Source organism: Nyctereutes procyonoides, unplaced genomic scaffold, assembly GCF_905146905.1.
Source record: "Nyctereutes procyonoides isolate TBG_1078 unplaced genomic scaffold, NYPRO_anot_genome, whole genome shotgun sequence".
NCBI lineage: Eukaryota > Metazoa > Chordata > Mammalia > Carnivora > Canidae > Nyctereutes > Nyctereutes procyonoides.
Window position 1 is genome coordinate 30,607,277 of NW_026575047.1, and position 10,804 is coordinate 30,618,080.

Genomic DNA, 10,804 nt, shown 5'->3' on the forward strand with positions numbered 1-10,804 from the left:
AGGGCACGTTTCCTAGTTCCAGGGAGGTCAGAAGGAGAAGCATACTTGTAGAACCGTATGCTCAGGAGGGACCTGCAGACCAGCTGTGTAAGACACTGTGTGGGAGAGCTGGACTGCTTTCTTTCTGCACAAACCATGGGGGTCCTTCTGGGCAGGGTGTGATCGCAGGCTCATGTGCCAGCATGTTGACTGCTCTGGCACATTCCCAGGCTAAGTGAAGAGTGTGGCTACATGCTGGTGCAGCCTTTATTTCTCCTGGTAACTAACTCACTGACCCAGGACATCATCTTTTTGTAAAACAAAATGAGACTATTTTGGAACAAATGAGAGTGAATGACTCTTAAGAGTCAGAACCTCATGGAGTAGTTTCAGACTTTACATTTTAAAAAGTAGATCCAAGAATTTTGAGAACCTAGCCTCCCCCTGCTTTGGCCAAGAAGGCACAAGTGGTCTCCTGCTTTCCCTGAGCACCTTTGGCTGGTTACCAGGAGGAAGGCCCTGGGCATAGACACCCCCAGCCAGGAGGTTCAATGGTGTGTCCTCAGGGCCATAACTTCCAACCCCGGTCTTTGTACTAAAGCCTCTGCTCTTAAGCAGGGACCACAGCTCAGCTTGTTCCCTGGGAATCAGCCTTCAGGAATGGAAGTCCTGCAGTGTTCCATAGCCCTGGGTCCATGCGGATTGTCCAGGCAATTACGTATTGTTCTTCAGATAACCTCTGATTTGCCCCGATTTAGGTTCTTTTGGTCTGGTTTTAGACCAGCTAATGCATTTTGTAGATGCTGTTGATATTTGTGTTGTGCAAAAAATTATTATTGAATAACTGTTTTCAGCGTGTGTTTACAGCATCACCGCCTTCTGTTAGCTGTGCATTAGAATTAAGATTACCACACATCGAATCAGAATGAGCCCGGTGTTCCGGTCACATCGCACTCCACTTCTGATCATTGCCCTTAAATGGTACATGTAGCCCTGCAGAGAGCTGTGTCTGTGCTGTTGCCATAAGTCCCTGCCCCAGGGTGGTACATGGGCCTGAGCTCTTGGTCTTGTCAGTGAATCCCAATTCCAGTGCACACACGTGTCTGCCCTTTGGGCCCTTCCAGTGTCTGGGAAATCTAGATTATAAGAAAATGTTTTTTGAGTCAAATCACAAGACACATGGGAGCTTCCTTCACATGAGGCTCCGCGAGGAGCAAGGTTTTCAGCAGTTGAGTGGATAGGATGGCTGTGACCATGCTCTGATTAAAGAGCTGGCAGATCAAAGAGCTGTCAGCAGTGGGAGTGCCAGCTGAGGGACACTGCCAGGAGACCCCTGCCCGGTGCTGGTGCTGGCCTTTGGCAGGGGGGCTTTGGGGGCCAGGGCTCCTGTTGAGGGAGCTTGTGGGAGATGGAAAGGCCTTTGTTCATAGATCTCTGGCTTCAGGAAGGTGGGTTGGCATCTCTGTGAGATCAGAGGCCTTGCGATTGATTATAGCTGCTTGTTCAAAATACGAGACCTAGTGATGTTAAGCTACTAATATAAAAAGCTTAAACGGGAGAAGGAGAGTCAAGGAATTAAGATAACATTAGTACATATTTTTCCGTGAGTAGACTTGGAATTTTCTGGATTCTGGGTCCTAGTACCTGTAGTTTTTCCTCTGGTCCTCATCGGCATATTTTACTTCAGAAAATAAAGTTACAGTTGCCAAGTTTAAATTATTGATAGAAAATGCTCTGCATAAAAAACGCAAGCCAATGTGGTTCTCATGTTCCATCCTTTGAGGTGGCAAGTTGGGTAGGGTGCCTGGAACCCCAGGCTGCTGGCTCAGTGTGGAGAGGGGCTCCTCTCTGGAGTGCAGGGTCACAAAGTGGTTCTGGCAGATTCTTTCTGGAATAAGAATGGAGATGAGTTGTGTATACAAAGTAGGTTGAATCTTACTGAGATTCAGATCCACACCCCAGTCACAGTCGGCTTCTTCGTTCCCTTGGAGAGATGAAGACGGCATGGCCATGGGCCCTCCTTGTTTCTCAGATGCACCTGAGAAATGAGAAGCCTCAGCTGCCGTCTGCGAGGCAGGCGGGTGGACAGAGCAGGGGGGCTCTGTCTGCGTCTGAGGAGGGTGAAGGCCTGTGGTGTGTGAAGCCCTTCACTGTGTTTCTGTCACTCTACAGAGAATCTGGACGAGACCAGAGAACAGAAAGAAAAGAGCCCTCCAGAGCACGCTGCTGCCCCCCACACCCCCCCCAGCACCCCTGTCAAGCTTGGGGAAGGTGAGCTCCAAGGGTATGAGTGTGTGGCCGCCCTGCTGGGGGAGGGTGCATGGCCTTGTGTGGTCCAGTGTCCGCCACAAGGGCCGGACTTTGTGTTCTGTCCAGAGCGGGGGAGCAAATGAGTGTCCGTGTTACCCTGACGGTGGTGGAGAAGCGTGCATTCTCGTAGAAACCAGCATGTCACATGGCTCTGAACTGGCCCATCTCCCTTGCTCCTGTTTTGGTTCTGTCCTGGGGAATAAAACGGATTTATTAGTGAGACGTCAGGTCAGGGTGGGAGGACAGGCTTCAAGGGTCGGATCTCACCTTCATTTATGATGCCAGCTCTGCCCACTGCTTACACGTTTCTTAAACCTCACCCTCTGGAAGTGTCTACCATCGTGTCTGGGCTGCAGGACCGTGTGTGGCCTGCTATAGTGACAAGTCCATGTCGTGCTGGCCTCCAGTGGCCCCTCAGACCACCTGCTGTGTGTGTCTGTGGGTGTGTGGCTCTTGTGTCTGTCCCTCAGTCTTACGTGTTGTGCTTCCTGTGCCTGTGGGGAGCCTGTGGCTCGCCTTCCTCCCCACTGTCTGTCCACAGAATGGCTCAGCCGTTCTTCTGTAACCCAGTGGCTGTGACTGAATGCCTAGATTCTCTCCCTGTGCTTTTCTCTTCCTGTGGCTGCGTTACAAACAGGAGGTGGATGTGCTAAAGAGTACCTGTTACCATAGTAAGTACCGCCGCGTTTGGCCCTCTGCTGCTTAACCGGAATTCCCTGTGCTTTGCCTCATTTTCCTGCTTCTTTGTTGCTTATTAAGTTCTGTTTTCTGTTTATTCAAAATAAAGGTAGAGCCCCCCCCAGCCCATCCTTTCTTGTACCCAGTTTCTCCATCCCAGGCAGTGGCATCTTGGTGGGGGGGTTCGGCCACCCCAGAGCTGGGTTGTGGGGTGGGCCCCGGAGCCTCCTGGAGCACTCTGGGTCTCAGGGGTTCCAGAGCAATCCTGTTGCCCTGCTCCGCCTGTGATGCCTGTGATTGCTAGGCGGTCGGTAGATCAGACACATGTAGGCGAGGTTCTGTGGTGGGGGTTGGGGGTGTGGGGTTTACCTCCTGCTGCATGTAGGTTGCTTGGGTTTGGATCTTTGCTTAAGCTGAGTGCTTAAGCATCCTTGGGGATGAGGCGGGAGAGCGCTGTTCAGTGCTGTTTCTCAAGTGATATTTGGTCACTTAAAGTTCTCTGGAGGCACCCACGGGCAACCTGGGCATGCGGGGTGAATGCTAACTTCCTCTTGCCCCCGCTGAGTAAGGACATTTAACTGTCCTGGGACAGAAGGTGGCCAGGGGCCAGGCTAGGGTGGCCACAGCCTCCCAGAGCCGAAGCACTAAGTGTTTGGAGCCTGGAGCCTCCAGCGGCTGGCCATGTGCCTCACCCGCACTGAGTCCCCTGTGGGCCTGCGGCTTCATTCTCCGTACTGAGGTTTAGTGTTGCCTAAGCAGCCGGTCGCTTGTAATTCTGTATGATGTTTTAAAAAATTTACAAAACTGGTTTCCCCCTAGTCAGAGCCCATGTAGACTAATGTGCTGATAGGGCATTCCCTGGGAACTCCCCCGAGGCTGTGTCTTTATGGCGCCTCCCACTTTGCCCTTTTAGTTTCCACCTTCTGGGCTGAGGCTGGCCTGGCTCTTGACCCCATCCCTTACCTTGCAGTTCCTCTCCCTTCTTTCATTCTCCAGCCTAAAATGATTTCATTCTGTTTGACGTGGGTAGCGCCCATGGGGTCTGGGAGCTAACTTTGGTTTTCCATGGTTTTCTCCTTGCGGAGACCAGGTGCTGTGGACCCAAATTTAGGCCTCATTTCAGGACTAATACATGCTCACAGGGTTCTAGAACAAAACCTTGGTCAAGTTGTTGTCCTACTGCAGTTCCCCCTGCTTGCGCACCTTTGAGCAGAGCCCCCAAAGCCCCAGGACTGGGTCTGGAGCTGGAAATGACCCAAGGCTACATCTATGTTTCGTATGATGAGCCACATCCATCCCTGACGTAGAGTAGTCCTTTGTCAAAGTTTCTCACTCTTGTTGCAGTAGAAGCCCCTAGAGCCCAGCTCTGCGGCCGTCTCTGTGGGGCGCTGCCTCTCCCGGGCCGCCCCTGTCCCACTGCACTCTTCAGCCCTGTCTCTCGCCCCCTGCCCACCAGACCTGCCACAGGAGCCCATTTCCGGAGAGGACAGTGATGCTGCCACCTTCAAGCCAACTCTCCCCGACCTGTCCCCTGATGAGCCTTCAGAAGCGCTCGGCTTCCCCACCTTGGAGGAGGAGGAAGAGGAGGGGGAGGCACTCAGTGAAGCCCGCGAGCCTCCCAGCCCCACCGGTTCCCCCGTGGCGGCCAGCCCTGAGCCAGCCTCAGCCCAGGTGGCCGAAGAGGCTGCCTCCCCAGCTGCCGAGGAGGGGGCTGCCGTGGACCCTGGCAGCGATGGATCTCCGGGCAAGTCCCCTTCCAAAAAGAAGAAGAAATTCCGCACCCCCTCCTTTCTGAAGAAGAGCAAGAAGAGGAGTGACTCCTGAAGGCCCGTCCTGCACACACCAATGCCACCAGACTGTCCCCGATTGTGTCTCATGTTCTGTCTTCTTGTGTAACGGAATGCAAACAGCCCGTCCCTCCACATAGCTAGAGCTCCCCTCACGGCGTGACCAAATCCCCACGTAGACCGGTGCTAACCTCCTGGGCGTGTGCGGCGGGTGCTGGGAGAGACGAGCCTCCACGGCCCCTCAGCGTCCACCGTGCCCTTCTGGGACCTGCACCTCAGGGGCCGGGCTCTCCCCCGGGGCTGCACGTCCTGCTTCTGGCTGGACACTTGGAGGCCCTGCCCACCCTGGCCTTGCCCTCCCTCCTGTTGTGCAGTACCCCATGCTGTGTGTGTGCTAGGCTCCCCTTCATCCCCAGGCCTCAGGTGACCGAATCAGACTGGGAGCTTCCTGCTGGCATTACCTGCTCTGTGATCTTTGTTCGCAGCTAGAGCCTCAGTCTTGGGAAAGCACTCCGTGCCTGCCAGCAGTCCAGGGTATCCTGATGGCCTTTGAGAAGCGAGTTTGGGCTGAGCCGGGGACCTAGCAGCAAAGGGCTGGGTATACCTGACATGCCTTGTGCATGGTCTGATTGCCCTGAGGCCGGAAACAAAGGTAAGGGGCCCCCAGTTTCTCACTCACTGGGGTCTCTAGATTTCTCCTGTCATGGGGAAGATACATTAAGAGGGGGAAGAGTCCTTTCTAGAATTTTCTTTCAGATTTGCAATTCATCCTACGTTTTTGACCATGAACATGAATTGGCCACTTTTTGCTTTAGTTTTCTCCCTACAGCCTGCCACTGAGTGCAGCAAAATGCACTTCACTGATTTGGGCGGGGGCTTGGAACTGAGAAGGGATCTCCTCTTTAACTCAGCCTGAAAACATCTCCTGGTTTTGGGAAAGGGTAGCTCAAGGTAGAAGGGGACCCAGTGGTCTCTCCCCAACTTCTTACACTAGTCATTCATGGAGCCATGCCTGGCTCTCCTTGTTGGACGTCGTAAATTTCCACTGAGATTCCTAAAAAATCACGTGAAGCTGCTTAGTGGGAATTAGTGGGTGACCCATTCCAGGGGCCACCTGGTGCCAGCCTGACCAGGCACTGGCAAGCCTCCTCCTCGCACATGGGGAGGGGCCCCTGGTGGACCTGGTGCCAGACCTGGGCCCCACGCTCCTGCCCCCAAGCAGGACCTGAGACTGGCTGCATGGCGCTGACCGCTGCTTTAAGCTTTCTGGCGACGCTCTTCTCTGGTGTATCATGTTGTTGCCACAGTGGTGTTCAGGTTCTCTGCCCTCGCCCTGTCCTCCAGTTAACCATGGACTGTAGCCCTTCCTTTTGTCCCACATATGCAATGACTTTCATTTCACTTTTGTAGTTTATTTTAACTCTTTGTATCACAACATGAAGTTTAGTCGCATATATGGACACAGGCTTGGGAGGACGGGTCCTGTGTCCTTCACTGTAACATGTTTTACTCACAAATAAAATTCTTTAAGCAGTTTCTTTGTCTAAACTTGGAAAGTAGTTTTGCATCTTAATTCCTTTTCTTTGCTCCTTTAAGGTAGGACTCCCAGAAATTTGCCTTGAGTCCCAAAAAGGATCCCCAGGTGTCTTTTTAAGCTTTGAGAGAGAGGGAGGGAGAGAGAGCGAGCAAGCACACTAGTAGTGGGTGGGGGGGGGGGGGCAGAGGGATAGGGAATCTCCAGCAGACTGGACATCTCCAGACCCACCCCCCACCCCAGTGCAGATCCTGATGCAGGGCTTAATCCCACGACCCTGAAATCACAACCTGAGCTGAAATCCAGTCAGGCATTCAACTGACTGTATCACCGAGGTGGACCCATCACCGCTCTGCACCAAGTGTTTATTTCTTGATCAAAACACTGCTGCTTTGCACCAGGGAGGACCCTGCAGCCCAGAACTGCCCTCCGCAGGCAACGGCAGGACTTGTGATGGCGAGAGCCTGGCACAGGGGCCCCTCCTCCCCGGTCTGCCCCTGTGTTGCCTCATGTATGCTGAGCCCAGCCATGGAGGGCCCTGTGTCCAACCCTTTCTGTCATCCTCCTCCTGCAGAACGGCAGCAGATACAGGAAGAGCCTGGTGGCCCCCAGGGTCAGGGGTGGCAAGGTACAGCAGTGTACTGGAGAAAGGCACTGGATATAAAATAGCTGCTTTATTTTGCCATCCCGTGGTCTGGCTGACATCTGTGTTACTGAGAGAAAAGCCCCCAGAAAGCCTGGAAGGTTCTGGAGTCACTGCTCCCAGCCCAACCAGCAGGGCTGTGCAGGTCTGCACGTAGGGAGGGGCTGGGAGTGTCTCAGGGACCCTGGGGCTGGGCCCCGGGGGGAGGGGGGCGCAGGGAGGGGTACCGGCCCAGGGCCTCCTGTCCCCCAGCTCTGGGCAGGCAGGGCTGGCTCAGCTACTCGACCTTGAGTGTGCGGGCTGGAGGCCTCAGCTTCCTCAGGAGCAGGAAGGGGAGCAGGAAGAGGCCAGAGCACACGGTAAAGCAGACCCTGGCCCCCGCCAGCCAGTACACTGTGGAGATCCAGAGAGATGGCCTGAGCGGTCAATGGGCCCAGCCTGGGCCTGCAGCCCCCAGGCCCGGCCCCACCCCCTGGGGCACACGCCTGCCCAGAAGTGCTGTCCCAGGGCCCTCACCTGAGGCAGCCACCATGGGTCCCACTGCCCTGGCCAGGGCGCCCAGGCTTCGCAGTGTGCCCATGATTGTGCCTTTCTGCCCGGCTGAGCCTTTGGGGGAGAAGGGAGGCCATCAGGCTCCTGCTGCCTCCTCCCACCTGGGGACCTTGGGCAAGGGGAGGGCTTCTCACCATAGTCAGCAACCACAGAGGACAGGCAGGGCACCACCACGGCGGCAGCTGGCGGGGACACCCGAGAGGTGGAAGTCAGCCCACAGGAGACGCCAGGGGGGCCGTGACCCTGGACGCCTGGCCCCTGGCTTCCACCCGTGTCCACCCTGGCCCTCTCACCAGGTGCCCACTCACCGAAGGAGTAGAGCAGCAGCCCCAAGCCCAGCACGGGCAGTGTGAGCCCCCAACCGATGAGGAGGAAGGCGGGCACAAGCAGCAGGATGGCCTGCAGATGGGCGCAGCAGGGTCAGGACCCACCCCCACGCTTTCCAGTGGAACCCGCGACTCGCCCTGCCCCCCGCCTCTCCCGGGGGAGCTTTGTACCCGCTTCACAGCTGTGATCTCCCCACCAGGGCTGATCCTCCGCGCGTAGGCCCCCTGCACAGCAGCCATGCTGAGGCCGATGAAGAAGAACATCTTCCCCTGCTGCAGGCTGGGAGTGGGGGAGCCGTGAGGGCTTCAGTTCTGCTGAAGCCAGGGAGCCCCGGTGACAGCTGGGTCCCTGCAGTCCACAGGGGGTGGGAGAGGCAGGACAGGGAGACGGTGGGGGGTGGCCCCCCGGAGGCGGGGGGTCAAGTCCTTCAAGGGGCCTCGGCAGCCCTACCTGCTGAACTGGAAGCGCTGGTGGGCAAGGAAGCTGAGCGTGTACTCCAGGCCCGAGAACAGGAAGAGGTAGAGGAAGTACACCAGGCCCAGGCGGCGCAGGCTCCAGAGTCCTGGCAGGCAGTGGAGGTTGGTTGTCAGGGGTCCACAGCCCAGGCGATGGCAACTGGAGGGAGCGACAGCCCCACCCTTGTGAAGGGGGGTGACTCCTTACTGTCTCCAGCAGGTGTGTCCTGACTGTGAGTCACAGCCGAGAATCGGAGCAGGGCCAGGGGGCTGAGCAGGTCAGCAGCAGCTCGGAACCCGGGGGTGATGGAGGGTGCCTGGGATGGGGGCGGGACTGGAAAGGCCTGCCAGGTGGCCTGGGAGGGGCAGGATCTCCCGCCCTGGGCTCCAGTCCACCTGCCAGGCCTTCCTGGCAGGGGCCTCAGGAGGCTCTGTGGCCCCTTGCCTCTGCACACCAGGAGAAGAACAGCCCAGCCTCCCCTGGCATCTGGGACTGGCACACACGATGGGTATCCCCGCGTGCCCACATGACCCAGCCCCCAGCCCTGGGACCCGACAGTGGTTTCTTCCTGGGTCCCACCTTACCCGCTTCTCTGGAAGCAGCGTCTCTGGCAGGAAGCAGAACATGAACAACAGGTCGGAGACCGCGAAGAGCAGGGCGAGCCAGGGCACTGTCTCCGAGGGCAGTGAGGCGCCAAGCATGGGGCCCAGTGTGAAGCCCAGCGAGAAGGCCACCCCAATGACTGCCTGGGAAGAGGGCCACCTGAGCTAGGCAGGAAGGCCCCAGCCAAGGAACCCCCAACCGCTCATCCCCACCTCCTGCACGCACCATGCCTCGGCTGCGCGCGGAAGGTGAGCTCAGGTCAGCGATGATGGCCGTGGAGAGGCTGACGTTCCCCTTGCTGATGCCCCCAATCACCCTGGAAGCCAGGAAGGCTGCGAAGCTCCTCGAGGTGGCCCATACGGCATACGACATGACCAGACCTGTCTGCCTCGGGGTAGCGTCCACAGGGTGGGTATGGTCACTTGAGGCTGGGAGGGGCCCAGAATGGGGCCAAAAAACCCAGGCAACACCCTTGGGGCACTGCCCTGTTCTGGAGCGCCCAGGGTCCCTAGTGTCCCCATAGGTGGCAGGAGCAGCTCTGGGAAAGCCTGGCTTAGCCACAGGAGCCACCTGCACCTCAAGCACCACACCCAGGGGGCAACGAAGGGCTAGCAGCCAACCCCCTTTCTCCCCAGAGGGCTGCCAGGTGGGCGAGAGAACTGCACATTCCCATGCCTTGGGTGCCACGTACCAGGGACAGCAGCATCGTGGGGCGCCTCCCCAAGCAGTCAGAGACTGCCCCCGTGAGTGGTGCCAGGAGGAACTGCAGGAAGGAGAAGACGGAGCCAATCAGACCTGTGAGAAATAGACATTCTGGTCACCACGACAGTCTGTTCCCAAAAGTCTGATCGCTTGGGGTGGGCCCTGCACTCCCCAGCCGGCTGGGGCGCCTTGACAGTGAGTGGACACAGCACTTGGGTAGGGGGCAGACAGCACCCAGGAGCAGGAGTGTGGGGACAAGGACCGGAGCCCAGGCAGGACCACAGGGGCCCCACACGGGGCTGGGGGCCGTACCTCCAAACAGGACGCTGTTGTACCTCTTCTCTGCTGGCATCCTGATGGCTGCGGCAAACCAGTCCACACCTCGCTGCCACGAGCCATAGAGGGGGTCCTGGGGAACATGGAGGTGTGACAGGGTTTGGGGGCAGTGGGCAGCCGTCCTGGGAGTCCCGAGGCCTCTGGACCTGGGGGAGGTCTCACATGGGCACGACTGTGGCTCTCCAGCAGTCCTGGCAGCAGGGGCAGCAGCAGAGTGAAGGCCAGGAGGTCCAGCAGGAGGCCGAGGAAGACCACAGTGATCACGCGGGTGTCCTGAGGCGTCTGCTGGTGGATGGGGGGGCGCGGGGTGCAGCTGCCTCCGGCTCCCCAGCCCATGACGGCTGCTGGGATCCCGCCTGGCCAACGGGGGGGGAGGGCAAGTCTGCATGGAGCCATCTCTGGTCCCCAGCACCCACCATGCCCCCAAGCAGCCAACGGCCAGCAAGCACCCTCACGGGAGCGCCCCCTCCCCGACCCCGGGCAGCAGGAAACGCAGGCTGTGGACTTGCGCAAAGAAACCACAGCCACTGATGCCAACCGTCCCAAGAGGCCGGATGGGGGCATCGCGGCCTCGGGGCACCTTCCCACCCCACGGCCCCGTGCGGAGCGGGCAGGGAAACTGAGGCCCGCGCGGAGGTTGGCCCCGGCGGGGGCGCGGGCGCCTGCGCCTCGAACACCCCGGGATCCAGCCCCCCGGCCCCGACCTGCCCCGCCCGGGACCCCGGCCCCCGCCCGGATCCCTCCAGGGCGGGACGGTGGCGCGCGCACGGCACGCGGGGGCAGCCCCGCCCTGCACTTGCCGCGGTCGCGCGCTCGGGCCGGACAGACGGACACGGACACACGGACGGAGACGGACGCGGAATGGGCCGCCGCCGGGCCCGGGGGCGGGGCGCCCGC

The 10,804-nt window shown here is 58.5% G+C and overlaps 2 protein-coding genes across 13 annotated transcripts in view; one reads left to right on the plus strand and one right to left on the minus strand.

The window, feature by feature from the left end:
- The window catches only part of ADD1 (adducin 1), an 88,493-nt gene extending 82,183 nt beyond the window's left edge, over positions 1-6,310 (plus strand). For 5 of the 8 annotated variants that reach the window (XM_055326014.1, XM_055326012.1, XM_055326019.1 and 2 more), the window contains 2 exons: positions 2,152-2,250; positions 4,424-6,310. In XM_055326014.1, the coding sequence (XP_055181989.1) occupies positions 2,152-2,250; positions 4,424-4,791 (467 nt within the window). In that variant the 3' untranslated portion in view covers positions 4,792-6,310. Of the gene's footprint in view, positions 1-2,151; positions 2,251-2,926; positions 2,962-4,314; positions 4,331-4,423 lie in introns of those variants that run through there. The other 3 variants (XM_055326016.1, XM_055326017.1, XM_055326018.1) reach the window with 3 other exon arrangements.
- A 637-nt stretch (positions 6,311-6,947) lies between these two features.
- MFSD10 (major facilitator superfamily domain containing 10) lies at positions 6,948-10,802 on the minus strand. 5 transcript variants are annotated; one of them, XM_055326022.1, is made up of 13 exons: positions 10,708-10,802; positions 10,070-10,263; positions 9,884-9,980; positions 9,561-9,664; positions 9,095-9,253; positions 8,851-9,012; positions 8,474-8,582; positions 8,261-8,372; positions 7,981-8,089; positions 7,792-7,882; positions 7,618-7,665; positions 7,448-7,537; positions 6,948-7,324 (listed from the first exon to the last, which is right to left on the minus strand). In XM_055326022.1, the coding sequence occupies exons 2-13, from the start codon at positions 10,241-10,243 to the stop codon at positions 7,209-7,211; spliced, it is 1,371 nt and encodes a 456-aa protein (XP_055181997.1). In that variant the 5' UTR covers positions 10,244-10,263; positions 10,708-10,802; the 3' UTR covers positions 6,948-7,208. The 5 variants fall into 5 exon arrangements, 3 of the variants coding, with proteins under 3 accessions (XP_055181997.1, XP_055181999.1, XP_055181998.1); XM_055326024.1 differs by lacking the exon at positions 10,708-10,802 and having other exon boundaries at positions 9,561-9,632; positions 10,070-10,206; XM_055326023.1 differs by lacking the exons at positions 8,474-8,582; positions 10,708-10,802 and having other exon boundaries at positions 8,261-8,425; positions 8,851-9,008.
- Between the last annotated feature and the right edge of the window lie 2 nt (positions 10,803-10,804).

What these genes read in the sequence shown, in the direction of transcription:
- MFSD10 (XM_055326022.1), bottom strand. Translation starts at nt 10,243, where the DNA reads ATGGGCTGGGGAGCCGGAGGCAGCTGCACCCCGCGCCCCCCCATCCAC. An exon ending in CCGCGCGCAGCCGAGGCATG is followed by an intron (nt 9,013 to 9,094) that starts GTGCGTGCAGGA and finishes CCCTCTTCCCAG; the next exon opens with GCAGTCATTGGGGTGGCCTT. An exon ending in CTCTGTGGTTGCTGACTATG is followed by an intron (nt 7,538 to 7,617) that starts GTGAGAAGCCCT and finishes TCTCCCCCAAAG; the next exon opens with GCTCAGCCGGGCAGAAAGGC.